Source organism: Oncorhynchus mykiss, chromosome 3 (genome assembly GCF_013265735.2).
Source record: "Oncorhynchus mykiss isolate Arlee chromosome 3, USDA_OmykA_1.1, whole genome shotgun sequence".
In the NCBI taxonomy this organism is placed as follows: Eukaryota; Metazoa; Chordata; class Actinopteri; order Salmoniformes; family Salmonidae; genus Oncorhynchus; species Oncorhynchus mykiss.
In genome coordinates, this window is record NC_048567.1 from 75,322,293 (window position 1) to 75,338,373 (window position 16,081).

At 43.9% G+C, this 16,081-nt stretch overlaps 1 protein-coding gene across 4 annotated transcripts in view; it reads left to right on the plus strand.

Moving 5' to 3' along the window:
• LOC110504796 (diacylglycerol kinase eta) overlaps positions 1-16,081 on the plus strand; it is a 112,380-nt gene that overhangs the window by 22,480 nt on the left and 73,819 nt on the right. For all 4 annotated transcript variants that reach the window (XM_036975215.1, XM_036975213.1, XM_036975216.1 and 1 more), the window contains one exon: positions 4,995-5,075. In XM_036975215.1, the coding sequence (XP_036831110.1) occupies positions 4,995-5,075 (81 nt within the window). The remainder of the gene's footprint in view (positions 1-4,994; positions 5,076-16,081) is intronic.

Here is a 16,081-nt window from a genome sequence, read left to right on the forward strand (position 1 = left end):
TCCCTAAAACGTCTAGGCCTTTGTCCTTTGACCCTTAACCCCGACCTGTCTCTCTTGCATCCCTTTACCCCTAACTTATATAACCTCTAACATTCTTCCCTCCAGAACCCCTAAAGCCTCTCCTACGCTACCCTATCCTATCCTGTCCTAATCCCTAACCCTCACAACTGTTTGAACTTACCTCTGACCCTGAACCCCATAACTCTTAACCTTCTTACCTACATAACCCCAGACCCAAACCCCTCCTTTGGCTCATTGGCAAGAGTCCTGAAACTTAACCCCTCACCTCTAATCCAGTCTTTTCTAATCACCTTCTCCTGCGCTAACCTATGCTGTGGTAGTCTGGTATTCCCTTCACCCCTATCTCCTAACCTCTAATCCTAATCCCTGACCTCCCAGACTGGCAGTGCCCAGGCCCGGTGGCAGGAGCGGGCACTGCGTGGCGTGTCCAGGAGTCGTGTATGTTGGAGGGTCCTGTCCGTGTGCTGGGCAGGGCCTCGCAGCACTCCACCGGCTAGCGGATCCGAGGAAGGTCTGATGTCGATACGGGTCAGCTGCAGCACCAGGATTGAACCAATTTAGTACCATCCCATCCTCGCCCACCCCATCCCATGACTCTGATTTAAGGCTCAAAACTCAGATTTAAGGCTCTAGAATCTGACTTAAGACTCTAGATGCTGACTTTAGGCTCTAGAATCTCACTTTAGGCTCTAGAATCTGACTTAAGCCTCCAGACTCTGACTTAAGGCTCTAGACTCTGACCTAAGGCTCTAAGGCTGTGGACTTTGATTAATGCCTCTAGACCAGGGTTCAACAAACTGGCGGGAATTTGGCATGTGGGTGGTTTTATTTGGTCCCCCAAGTATACATATTTTTATTGTTGGACAAAAAAGACTGTAAAAACACCAGCAATTCACCTCCAAGTGATTTTAATATAGGACATCTGTTCCATAGTATTCCCACGCATGATAAAGATAAGGGATTGTATACAAATATAAGCAAGGTTTGAAATGATTATGTTTTTGTCCAATATTATTTCTGTTTGGGCTTCTTGCGATCCATTTGCAGTCTACAAATGATTTGTAATTATGTCCTGGACCCCAACAATCCACTCAAGAAAAAATTGGCCGGTGGCTGAATCTAGTTGATGATCCCTGCTCTAGACTCTGATCTGGTGTAAGACTCTATTCTGCTTTAAGTCTGTATGGCTGTAAATCCAGTGCTCGAGGGCTACAGTCCTGCTGGTTTTGACAATTCTTCCCACCTATTCTATTGGGTCAGTGAATATGTCTGACTAGATGAAGCATCAACGTAACATTTGCTTCCAGGAGTACTTTAGGGAAACCAGCTGGCCCACAGAGGACCAGAGTTTTACCACCTGCCCCAGAACTAATTGATGTGATGTTGGGCGTACTCGAGGACTGGAATTGGGAAACACTGACCTGGATCCTGTTCCAATACGTCCGAAATCCAAATTTGCCTCCTCCTTTCCGTGAAGTAATTGGATTGGTTGAAAGGGTTTTCCTTATCCAATCACATACAGATTAATGACTAGTTCAAGAAAAGGACGATAGAAGTTTTTTTTAAGTGTTTGAACAGAGTCCTGATCTACACCGTCTCTGCAGTGGACATCCAATACATCCTGCTGTGTGTTAGTTGATAAGACCTCACAAACAGACTCACACACACACGTGATGCCAGCCATGTCATGACAGCCAAGAGTGCTGGAAGAAGTGGCAATGTTTATGATGGCATTCCACAGACACACTCTCTGGTGTCCCCACCCTGCTGTTAAACCAACCCAGGAGAGTGTGTCATAAATGGAGCATTTCTCTGACAGCTGCAGTTTTTAAGGACACACACACACACACACACACAGTAGGGGCATTCCTCTACCATCTGCAGTGTAGTTGGCCTCCGGGCCTTTAAGAGCAAGGACTCAGGCAGTAGTGATGTCGTCATCAGGCAGGTTGTGTTTAGATATCATGTTGATCCTATTAGCAGGTCCTGGCTCGTCTGCTCTCTACTGACTGACTGACAGACTGACTGCTCTCTACTGACTGATTGACTGACTGCTCTCTACTGACTGACTGAATGACTGCTCTCTACTGACTGACTGTCTGACTCCTCTCTACTGACTGATTGACAGACTGTCTGCTCTCTACTGACTGACTGCTCTCTACTGACTGATTGACTGACTGACTGCTCTCTACTGACTGACTGACTGAATGACTGCTCTCTACTGACTGACTGACTGACTGACTGCTCTCTACTGACTGATTAACTGACTGACTGCTCTCTACTGACTGACTGACTGACTGCTATCTACTGACTGACTGACTGACTGCTCTCTACTGACTGATTGACTGACTGTTCTCTACTGACTGACTGATTGACTGACTGACTGACTGACTGCTCTCTACTGACTGATTGACTGACTGACTGCTCTCTACTGACTGACTGACTGATTGACTGACTGCTCTCTACTGACTAACTGCCCGACTGCTCTCTACTGACTGACTGACTGACTGACTGACTGCTCTCTAATGACTGACTGACTGACTGACTGCTCTCTACTGACTGACTGACTGCTCTCTACTGACTGACTGACTGAATGACTGCTCTCTACTGATTGATTGACTGACTGACTACTCTCTACTGACTGACTGACTGCTCTCTACTGACTGACTGACCGACTGCTCTCTACTGACTGACTGACGGACTGATCTCTACTGACTGACTGACTGACTGACTGACTGCTCTCTACTGACTGATTGACTGCTCTCTACTGACTGATTGACTGACTGACTAGTCTCTACTGACTGACTGACTGACTGATCTCTATTGACTGACTGACTGACTGACTGCTCTCTACTGACTGACTGACTGACTGCTCTCTACTGAATGACTGACTGACTGACTGACTGCTCTCTACTGGCTGACTGACTGACTTACTGACTGATTGACTGACTGCTCTCTACTGACTGACTGACTGACTGCTCTCTACTGACTGACTGACTGCTCTCTACTGACTGATTGACTGACTGCTCTCTACTGACTGACTGACTGACTGCTCTCTACTGACTGACTGACTGACTGCTCTCTACTGACTGACTGACTGACTGACTGCTCTCTACTGACTGACCGACTGCCATAAGTGGGACAAATATCAGCCATGTTTCAATAGAAACCATCAGGTTTACAGTTACTTGGCCTACGTTGTATAGAAACCATCAGGTTTACAGTTACTTGGCCTACGTTGTATAGAAACCATCAGGTTTACAGTTACTTGGCCTACGTTGTATAGAAACCATCAGGTTTACAGTTACTTGGCCTACGTTGTATAGAAACCATCAGGTTTACAGTTACTTGGCCTACGTTGTATAGAAACCATCAGGTTTACAGTTACTTGGCCTACGTTGTATAGAAACCATCAGGTTTACAGTTACTTGACCTACGTTGTATAGAAACCATCAGGTTTACAGTTACTTGGCCTACATTGTATAGAAACCATCAGGTTTACAGTTACTTGGCCTACGTTGTATAGAAACCATCAGGTTTACAGTTACTTGGCCTACATTGTATAGAAACCATCAGGTTTACAGTTACTTGGCCTACGTTGTATAGAAACCATCAGGTTTACAGTTACTTGGCCTACGTTGAATAGAAACCATCAGGTTTACAGTTACTTGGCCTACGTTGTATAGAAACCATCAGGTTTACAGTTACTTGGCCTACGTTGTATAGAAACCATCAGGTTTACAGTTACTTGGCCTACATTGTATAGAAACCATCAGGTTTACAGTTACTTGGCCTACATTGTATAGAAACCATCAGGTTTACAGTTACTTGGCCTACGTTGTATATGATCATCATTAGCATGGTACTTTGCTTTGCTTCATAACACCATTACTACCACCATAGACTACCGGCTTATTATCTTCTCACCTGTTACCATATGATATGTGTATAGTGTCTGATAATACGTCATGCTTACAGGTGTCAAAAGAACAAAGGGATGGCCAACCCTCCTCCAGGAGAGCTGTACTGGGGTGCAGGCTTTTGATACGGCCCTGTACAAACACCCCATATAGGTTAATCATGTTCCTACCCCCCGGCAGCTGATTAGCTGAATCAGAGGAGTTTTAGTAGGGTTGGAGCAAAACCCTGCACACCCTGTAGGAAGGTTGACTAGCCCTGGGCGAACATACGAGCATGTGTGATTCTTATAGAGTAAGTATATGATACTGAAAGGTGGACTGATCTGATTGGTCAATTATTGATCTGATTGGTCAATTATTGATCTGATTGGTCAATTATTGATCTGATTGGTCAAGAGACCAATGAGTGGAAAAATATTAGAATTTAGCTGCTTGTGTAAATGCACACTAAAATTCAGGGTTGGGGTCAGCTAGAAAATTAGAAACTGAATCTTGACTTCAGATGTTGAAGTGCTTTTAACTCAGAGGTTATATAAATCATGCATTGTGATCTATAGGGAAATGTGTACCTTGTAGTAGTGTGCACAGCTCTCAAGTCATTTGTTCAATTATGAATTCAAACTTGATTTGTATATTCTTCTCTAGGTCAGTGGAGATTGACCCCAGCCCTAAAGTCATTGTTTAAGATAAGACTCCCATAGAATTTCCTTCATAGAAGTCACAGGCTGAGACAAGATATGTTTTGTGTATTTTAGCATTTTTTGTGTTTTATTCTGTTGTTGTTTTGTCTGCCTCCTTTCCTCTTCCTCCTCTCTCCTCTCTTATCTCCTCTCCTATCTCTTCTCTCCTCTCTTTCCTCTCCTCTCTCCTCTCTCTCCTTTCTCATCCCTCTCCTCTCCTTTACTCTCACCTCTCTTCTCCCCTCTCTTCTCTTCTTCTCCTCTTCTCTTCTCTGCTCTTGTCCTGTCCTCTTTCCTTTCTTATCTCTCCTCTCACCTCTTACTCCTCTCCTGTTTTCTCTCTCATCTCTCCTCTCTCCTTTCCTATCTGCAGTCACTGATATTTGACGAGGTGGACCTATCTGATGCCAGCGTGGCTGAGTCCAGCACTAAGAATGTTAACAACAGCTTCACGGTGAGATTCTACACACACACACACACACACGCACACGCACGCGCATACACACACACACACACACACACACACACACACACACACACACACACACACACACACACACACACACACACACACACACACACACACACACTATATGACTATATGTATAGTGACTATATCTATGCTGAGGCCGCCAATGTTGATGATCATGTTGATGATGATCACTTGCATGCGTTGTGTGTATGTAGCGTGTGTGTGTGTGTGTGTGTGTGTGTGTGTGTGTGTGTGTGTGTGTGTGTGTGTGTGTGTGTGTGTGTGTGTGTGTGTGTGTGTGTGTGTGTGTGTGTAGAATCTCAACGTGAAGCTGTTAACATTCTTAGTGCTGGACTCAGCAAAAGCAAGGAGGGGAGGGAGGATGTAAAGACTGGAGGGCAATAGAGATGAAGACAAGGGAGAGAGAGAATGAGAGTAACAGAAAGGTACGGAAAGAGATTGAGAGTAACAGAAAGGTACGGAAAGAGATTGAGAGTAACAGAAAGGTACAGAAAGAGATTGAGAGCAACAGAAAGGGAGGGGAAGAGAATGAGAGTAACAGAAAGGTACGGAAAGAGATTGAGAGTAACAGAAAGGGAGGGGAAGAAATTGAGAGTAACAGAAAGGGAGGGAAAGAGAATGAGAGTAACAGAAAGGGAGGGAAAGAGAATGAGGGTAACAGAAAGGGAGGGAAAGAGAATGAGAGTAACAGAAAGGGAGGGAAAGAGAATGAGAGTAACAGAAAGGGAGGGAAAGAGAATGAGGGTAACAGAAAGGGAGGGAAAGAGAATGAGGGTAACAGAAAGGGAGGGAAAGAGAATGAGGGTAACAGAAAGGGAGGGAAAGAGAATGAGAGTAACAGAAAGGGAGGGGAAGAGAATGAGAGTAACAGAAAGGGAGGGGAAGAGATTGAGAGTAACAGAAAGGGAGGGGAAGAGATTGAGAGTAACAGAAAGGGAGGGAAAGAGAATGAGAGTAACAGAAAGGGAGGGAAAGAGAATGAGGGTAACAGAAAGGGAGGGAAAGAGAATGAGAGTAACAGAAAGGGAGGGAAAGAGAATGAGGGTAACAGAAAGGGAGGGAAAGAGAATGAGGGTAACAGAAAGGGAGGGAAAGAGAATGAGAGTAACAGAAAGGGAGGGGAAGAGAATGAGGGTAACAGAAAGGGAGGGGAAGAGAATGAGAGTAACAGAAAGGGGGGGAAAGAGAGTGAGAAAGAAAGAGGAAGACAGAGATGTAAAAGAAAGAGGAAGACAGAGATGTAATAGCTAATACGTTTTGTTCTGAAACTCTCAATTCCAGTTTATGTAGATGTGCAGACCATTAAACATAGTTGTGTGTTTTGGGTCAGGCTGTTCAGGGATGTGTTTTGGGTCAGACTGTTCAGGTGGGTGTTTTCGGTCAAGCTGTTCAGGTGTTTGTTTTGGGTCAGGTTGTTCAGGAGGGTGTTTTGGGTCAGGTTGTTCAGGGCGGTGTTTTTGGTCAAGCTGCTCAGGGATGTGTTTTTGGTCAAGCTGCTCAGGGATGTGTTTTTGGTCAAGCTATTTGGGGGATGTGTTTTGGGTCAGGCTGTTCAGGAGGGTGTTTTGGGTCAGGCTGTTCAGGAGGGTGTTTTGGTCATGTTCAGGAGGGTGTTTTGGGTCAGGCTGTTCAGGAGGGTGTTTTGGGTCAGGCAGTTCAGGGGGGGGGGGGGGGGGGTTTGGAAGGGCTCTTCGCCTGTGTGTGTGTGTGTGTGTGTGTGTGTGTGTGTGTGTCTGTGTGTGTGTGGATGTGTGTGTGTGTGTGTGTGTGTGTGTGTGTGTGTGTGTGTGTGTGTGTGTGTGTGTGTGTGTGTGTGTGTGTGTGTGTGTGTGTGTGTGTGTTTGTGTGTGTGTGTGTGTGTGTGTGTGCGGGGAGCTGCCATTATCGACATCCAAATGCAACCTATATTTATTTACGTTCATTAATTTTCCCTCCTGTACTTTAACTATTTGCACATCGTTACAACACTGTATATAGACATATTATGATGTTTGAAATGTCTTTATTCTTTTGAAACTTATTTCACATTTGTTTATTATCTACTTCACTGGAAACTTTAACATATGTTTCTCATGCCAATAAACACCTTACATTGAATTGAATTGAAAGAGAGGGAGAGAGAGACTGCTCCATATGTTTGGTGGGTTGTTCCTCGAGCGGCAGAGGGTCTGCTGTAGTGAAGGAGACACATGCTCTCTCACACACACACACACACACACACACACACACACACACACACACACACACACACACACACACACACACACACACACACACACACACACACACACTCTCTCTCCCTCACCGGCAGGGGGAGAGCAGGCTTCACCATTCAGCAAGACCACACACACAGAGAAGGAGAGAGTGAGAGACAGAGCCAGTGAGAGAGTGTATGGGGGGGGTGAATGGTAAGTGCACTGTAGCACGGCTTTCAGACGCAGTTAGCGGTAATGAATACTGGTGCTCGTCTGTCTGTCTGTCTGTGAGCAGAAGGATGCTGAGGTTGTCTGTGCAGATTGGTTGGTGTACTATAGGGACAGATATGGAGCATGGTGATAGAACTCTAAGAGGTTGTGTGTCAGCTTTTGTATTATTGGTGTCCTTTGTGTCTGTGTGCTTTTCTGTGTGTGTGTGTGTGTGTGTGTGTGTGTGTGTGTGAGTGTGTGTGCGTGTGTGCGTGTGTGGGCGGCTGCTGCTGCTGGGAATATAAAATTAGATGTAGCTGGGGGAGGCACCTTGCGATACATGTGAAGGTGCTTGCTAAGGATTCTGCAGGGATTCTAGGCTCAGAGAAATTGTTGTTGTATTAAAGGGGCTTTATCCCTAACAAAACAATTACATGAAACAAACACCTCAGACATGTGCGAATGCACATGTAAACTAATCAGGTGATTTTTTTCTCATGATAACTTGTAGACCACACTATCTACCAAGAGAGTTCTCATCTATATTGTTCGTAGCTGTCTATTTACCACCACAAACCGATGCTGGCACTAATACCGCACTCAACGAGCTGTGTAAGGCCATAAACAAACAAGAAAATGCTCATCCAGAAGTGGCGCTCCTAGTGGCCGGGGACATTAATGCAGGAAAACTTACAACCGTTTTACCTCAATTCTACCAGCATGTCACATGTGCAATCAGAGGGAAAAAACTATAGACCACTTTTACTCCACACACAGAGACACATTCAAAACTCTCCCTCATCCTCCATTTGGCAAATCTGTCCATAATTCTATCCTCCTGATTCCTGCTTACAAGCAAAAACTAAAGAAGGAAGTACCAGTGACTCGCTCAGTAACGAAGTGGTCAGATGACGTGGATACGGTTTCATCAATAAGTGTATCAACAACGTCATCCCCACAGTGACCGATACATTTCCCAACCAGAAGCCATGGATCACAGGCAACATCCCCAATGAGCTAAAGTCCAGAGCTACCGCTTTCAAGGAGAGGGACACTAATCCGGACGCTTCTAAGAAATCCCACTATGCCCTCAGACGAACCATCAAACAGGCAAAGCGTCAATACAGGACTAAGAATGAATCCTACTGCACTGGCTCTGACACTCGTCGGATGTGGCAGGGCTTGAAACATTTGACGGTCTACAAAGGGAAACCCTGCCGTGAGCTGCCCAGTGACGCAAGTCTACCAGACGAGCTAAATGCCTTTTATGCCTGATCCCCGACAATGATGAGACTGACAGCCTATAGGGAGGAGGTCAATGACCTGGCAGTGTGGTGCCACGACAACAACCTCTCTCTCAATGTGATCAAGACAAAGGAGCTGATCGTTGAACTATAGGAAAAGGAGGGCCAAACAGGCCCCACATTAACATGGTGTGGATAGAGAGCAGGTAGAGTTTCAAGTTCCTTGGTGTCTACGTCACCAAGAACTATCATGGTCTTAGCACACCAAGACACTTGTGAAGAGGGCACGACAACAACTTTTCCCCCTCAGGAGACTGAAAAGATTTGGCATGGGTCCCCATATCCTCCAAAAAATTGCACAGCTGTACCGTCAAGAGCATCCTGACCGGTTGCATCACCGCCTGGTATGGCAACTGACCGTAAGGCACTACAGAGGGTACTGGGTACTGCCCAGTACATCACTGGGGCCAAGCTTCCTGACATTTTTTTTTTAACTAGGCAAATCAGTTAAGAACAAATTCTTATTTACAACAACGGCCTACCGGGGAACAATGAACAACTGCCTGAACAACATATGTTTACCTTGCTCCTTAACTGCTTCTTCCTCCAAGACATAAGACTGCTGAACAATTAATCAAATGGACACCCACTGTTTATTATTTATGCATAGTCACTTCACAAATGACCTTGACTAACCTATACCCTCTATAGCCTCGTTATTATGTCATTTTCTTGTGTTACTTTTTGATTTTATTACATTTTTTTTTACATTAGCTTATTTAGTAAATATTTTATTAACTCTATTTCTTGAACTGCATTGTGGGTTAAGGGCTTGAAAATAAGCATTTCACAGTAAGGTAACCTGTTGTATTTGGTACATGTGATAAATAACATTTGATTTGCTATGTGCATGAAACTGGAGAAAAGGCAGTGAAAGCAAAGGTCAGGATAATATAAAAGAAAAACAATCATATGTAAAAACCTAATTTGCAGTTTCATATGTGAAAAACTCTTTCACATGTGGAATTGCAAGTTCAAAGGTGAAAAACAATCACGTGGAAGTTTTTCACATATGAAACATTTAGGTGAAGTTTTTTCACATCTACTTGTGGATTTTTTTTACATGTTTACCTGAAAATTCAATTTTCACATGTGATTGAATTTCATGTGAACTTGCAATTCTTCATGTGACAGGGAGATTTGCATGTGATTTTTTTAAATGCGAAACTATCAGGTACCAAAATAAGACCCAAGTGCAGACTGTGTGAAGTAACAATGTCTATTGTAACAAAAGGGGCAGGAAAACGACAGGTCAAGGCAGGCAGGGGTCGATAATCCAAAGTAGAGGCCAAGGTACAGGACAGCAGGCAGGCTCAGTAGTCAGGACAGGCAAGGGTCAAAAACCAGGAAGATGCGAGTAAGGGCAAATGGAACCCGCAATCGCTGAGACACAAAGGCCTGCTCGGCTTGAACAAACAAGACAAACTGGCAACAGAGAGACAGAAAACACAGGTATAAATACACAGGGGATAATGGGGAAGATGGGTGACACCTGGAGGGGGGTGGGGACAATCACAAAGACAGGTGAAACACATCAGGGCGTGACAGAAACGTTCAATTTCACACGCAAAACTGCAATTCATGTGAGGTGAAAACATGTTATTCACCCAAAAGGTGGTGTTAACATGTGGACTCTAAATTGAATACATGTGCAAATATGGTTTCACTTGTGAAATTTAAGCTTAACACATGTGAAACTGCAAATCTGACTTAAAAAAAAAAAGTTGAATGTGCTCTAACTTAACCCTTTCAGTGGCATGGACATAGATATTGTGTATATTGTGTATTTTCTCAAACAGTTGTATGTGTTAGCTGTTGATGCAGATTGTTGATTGTATGTAGTAATAGTGTTCTCTTCGTTAGTTAGCACAACATCTACACATGCACAATGACCGGATGTGTCTTCCTGTGTGTGTCTGTGTATGTGTGAGCAGCATGTTTGGTCCTGTTCGTGCTTTTCTGCAAGTGGTAATCTTATCTGCATCTTACTGAATAGAATATGGTAACACCTTGATATTCAATTCAGTTAATCAAATCCATAATGCTGTGATCTCAGCTCCAGGCAATTGAAAACTCATTTAGATAGATGATAGCAGTGTAAGCCCCTCATTATAGAAGCTGAATGTTAGGTTATATACTGTATGACTCTTGTTAACGTGTTCAAGCAATGAAAATCCAATCTAGATGTGATTTTCTAGATAAAGTGCAGCAGAAATAACTTTGGGGTTATTCATTTTTTTACCTTTATTTAACTAGGCAAGTCAGTTAAGAACAAAATCTTATTTTCAATGGCCTAGGAACAGTGGGTTAACTGGCTGTTCAAGGGCAGAACAACAGATTTGTACTTTGTCAGCTCGGGGATTTGAACTTGCAAGCTTTTGCAACCTTTCGGTTACTAGCCCAACGATCTAACCACTAGGCTACCCTGTCCACTCTAGCAGAAGAAAGCATATTTATTGAAATGATCAAACATGGCAAATGAATTGATATGATTATAAATTAGACACACACAAACACAGAAGGACATAGACTCCAACCTAATCACTCCCCATCTGCCCTTTGACCCGAGGAGGCTCATCAGGGGACTGGAGAGTTTCCAAACACAGTCCAGTTTCCCTCAGCAACCATCCTTTACACCCCCCCCCCCCCCCCCCCACACACACACACACAATATATAAATATTTGAATCCACAAATCACATTACATTCAAGAAGGATTCAAAAAATGTCAAATGCCTTTGACTGCATGGACACTTAAAGGCCCAGTGCATTCAAAAACCTGATTTCCTGAGTTTATATATATTTCCACACTATGTTAGAATAATATTGTGAAGATTATGATACTTCCCTTTCAGTGTAAGAGCGGTTTGAAAAGAAGGGCTCTTGTGAAATTCTAGCCTGTTTTGGTGGGATGGAGTTTTAGACTGCCTAGTTACAAGCTATTTGTTTAATGTTTGACCATTTGAATTGAAAACAATCACAGTAAGATACTTAATTGTTGCCCAGAAATGATTTGGTAGAGTTAAAAACTGCCCATAACAGCTGAAACAGAGCAGTACCTAGCCAATTGCTTTGCTTTAGTATTTAAGCCTATTTATGTGGCCGAGAAAAATATCAGCGTGCTATGAACCGGCTCGTAGCCCGTAACAAAGATAACGCAGAGATAAAGAAATAACAAGCATATTTATTAAACAAAGTAAACTACATACAAGTAACAATGGTATGTGTAGTCAGTAGTGTAAGTGAGAGGATGTGTTCATAGATGGTGATAATGAGGGTGTTGAGAGGTGCCAAAACAAATGACCACAAAAAAAAGCCTAAAATTGCCACAAACAAAAACAACAGTGTGACTGCGTGGAGAGAGTCTCGTCGATGTACGAGGGAAAGGTGCATTTATCCCCGGGACACAGCCGAGCCCAGGTATGTCCCATTCTGCTGACGACCCTCCCTGGCTCCACCCACAGATATCATATTAAGGAAAACGAAGAGAAAGAATAAGGCAGACAGAGTGGGAGGGTCAACCCCCCCCCCCCCCCCCCCAATATATCCAGGGACCACCAAGGACCCCAAGACACAACACCAACCAAACATACATAAACAAACAAAATACTGCCCTTGTTAATGGTACTCCACGGCCCCAGCCAAACTCGTCCTCCCCAGACCTCCGCAAACTTTGCGCACAGGAAGCAACCTTCAAGAGGAAAGAAAAAAACAAGGACAACAGGAAACAGATGACAGGAGCGACAGAACAGGATCATAGAAAATACACAAAAAGAAACAGTGGCCGGTCACGCGGACAACATGCATCCACTCAGTGACAACGCGTATGAGAAACGGGTTACACCAATCAATAGGACTAAAGTTTCTCTCAAGAAACTCTATTGAACCGCTAATGGATGGGGTCTGCATCCCCAAAGTCAATATTGTGTTCTGTTAAGTTTATACGTGGAGGTACAGTCGTATGAAAAAGTTTGGGCACCCCTCTGAGGCTGCATAATAATTTACTCTGTCTTCACAGAAAATGATCACAGTGGCATGCCATTCATTTTCTAATAAAAGCTGAGTACTGGGGTATTGTCCAGACAAAGATTTTTAGTGTAGCAATATTAAGTTGAATGAAATTAAATCAGGTGTGAAAAATAGGCTATGCAAAAATGTGGGCACCCTTGTCATTCTGTTGATTTGAATACCTGTAACTACTTAGCACTGATTCATTGGAACACACAATTGGTTTGGTGAGCTCATTAAGCCTTGAACTTCATAGACAAGTGCATCCAATCATGAGAAAAGGCATTTAAGGTGGCCAATTGCAAGTTGTTGTTCTCTTTGACTCTCCTCTGAAGAGTGGCAACATGGGGGCCTCAAAACAACTCTCAAATGACCTGAAAACAAAGATTGTTCAACATTATGGTTTAGAGGAAGGCTACAAAAAGCTATCGCAGAGATTTTAGCTGTCAGTGTCCACTGTGAGGAACATAGTGAGGAAATGGAAGACCACAGGCACAGTTCTTGTTAAGGCCAGAAGTGGCTGGCCAAGTAAAATATCGAAGAGGCAAAGGCGAAGGATGGTGAGAACGGTCAAAAACAGCCCACAGACCACCTCCAAAGACCTACAACATCATCTTGCTGCAGATGGTGTCACTGTGCATCGTTCAACAATTCAGCGCACTTTGCACAAGGAGAAGCTGAATGGGAGAGTGATGCGGAAGAAGCCTTTTCTGCACACACGCCACAAACAGAGTCTCTTGAGGCATGCAAACGCACATTTGGACAAGCCAGCTTCATTTTGGAATAAGGTGCTGTGGACTGATAAAACAAAGATTGAGTTATTTGGTCATAACAAGGGATGTTATGCATGGTGGCAAAAGAACACAGCGTTCCAAGAAAAACACTTGCTGCCCACAGTAGAATTTGGTGGGGGTTCCATCATACTGTGGGGCTGTGTGGCCAGTGCCGGTACTGGGAATCTTGTTAAAGTTGAGGGTCGCATGGATTCCACTCAATATCAGCAGATTCTTGGGAATAATGTTGAACAATCAGTCACAAAGTTACGCCGGGGCTGGATATTTCAACAAGACAACGACCCAAAACACTGCTCAAAATCTACCCGGGCATTTATGCAGAGGAACAAGTACAATGTTCTGGAATGGCCATCCCAGTCCCCAGACCTGAATATCATTGAGAATCTGTGGGATGATTTGAAGCGGGCTGTCCATGCTCGGCAACAATCAAACCTAATTGAACTGGAGATGTTTTGTAAGGAGGAATGGTCCAAAATACCTTCATCCAGAATCCAGACACTCATTAGAGGCTATGGGAAGCATCTAGAGGCTGTTATTTTAGCAAAAGGAGGCTCTACTAAATATTGATGTGATTTTTCTATTGGGGTGCCCAAATTTTTGCACCTGTCTAATTTTGTTTTGACGCATATTGCACATTTTCTGTTAATCCAATAAACCTAATTTCACTACTGAAAGGTTTGGGCACCCCTGACACTACTATTACTGTGTCCATCAGTTATTTGATAGATCAAAATGAAATTGCTGATCCAAACACCCAATTATTTATAAATGGAAATCATGGAAATTGTCAGGGGTGCCCAAACCTTTTCATACAACTGTATATCAAAAAACAAATCTGGAAAACTCTGAATCAGACCAACTAACTCGTCTCACATATCAGCAGGTAGATGATCGAGAAGGCTATCCAAAACATCCAGTGACTATGAATTTTTCAATCTACCCTGCAGTATGCAATCGTCGGGACCAGAGACGTCCTACTCACCATGCAGACATACGGTCTACGGTCCCAGAGGAACGTGCGTAATAGGGTTGTAGCAGATTGACATGGCACAGTTGGTGCGCTTTCCTCCGTTCCGGAGTGGTAACTAGATCGTTTTGCTCAGTGCACTGGCGCACAACCGTATATGGACCTTGAAATTTGGCTTGAAAATGAGAACCAATTATTGGCAGCACAGCAAGAACCTGGTCACCTGAACTAAAGTGACGAGGCTCAGCTCGGCGATCAAATATTCCTCCTCGGTGAAGACGATAGCTTCTCTTTAGCCATCTCGCCAGCGGCATTCAGGCTTCGCCGGAAATCACACACAAGATAACAGGGTGGCTTGGGAGACTTCCATTCATCCTGGAGCACCGCTAGAAGCCCACACACACACACTATGTCCGAACACTAATTAATTTAGACTGAAACCTGTGCTCTCCTGTGAAACCTCCCTGGTGGCTAACAGTAACCATGGCAAACCCTCCTCCCAATCTTTATCCATCTCCGAACAATAAGCTCTCAACAAAGACTTAAGTGTTAGAAGGAAATGTCCCAGCGGTCCTTGACTCTGCGCGTGATAGGCACTAGCCAAATTGTGTTAATATGGACCTGTTGGAGAACCTAACCAAACAGATTAGAGGTGAAATTAGATCATTGGTCACTCTGACTAACCTTAGGGATTCAAAACAGCAAGAAACTGAGTAAAAGCTTTTAGCACAGACTTAGTTGTGATAGACCGGAGAGAATAGGCAGCAGGAAACCTAGTGGTCTGACATCACAGTGAACAGATAACTACTACCATTCTTAGAGCGAGGCAGAGGGCCAACACATTCAACAATCAGAATAGGAAAGTGGTAACGGCTTAATAGCTTGATTCAGTTGACCTGTTAATTTACTGGTGTGACAGGTGGATGAAACTATTAATAACATCCCTCTTTAACCTAGGCCAAAATAAATGTCAGTATGCGATTGTAGGTTTTCACACCCAGATGTCCAGCAACATCGTTGTGGAAAGTTAACACCAACTCACAACAACCTGATTAATAGCCTCCCCCTCAAAACAACTATGAGGCCCCCACTTTTTCATCAAGACAACATCCTGGAGAAAATAACCATGGACGACGTCTCCCAACTGTTCCACAGGTACAATTTGGTTACGCAACTCTTCTAATGAGTGTCAGCCCGTTGATCCTTGATTATATCGAAGTTGGGCACAGATAATGGAGAGTAGTGACAGATTTCTTTGTAACATCGTTAGCAGGCGCAGGTCCAGGTCGCCACGGCTCAAGGAACGCGTCACTGCTCATGCAGAGAACACCTCTGGGGAAACGCTGCGTGTTCTCATTGGGAATCCCTACAAATGACGGCTTAGTGGAAACCACTAGAGATGGTGACAGGACAGGCCATACTTGCTCACCAGCGAAGTTATTCCCAAGGATAACGTCGATACCTTCAATAGGCAACGATGGATGCACCCC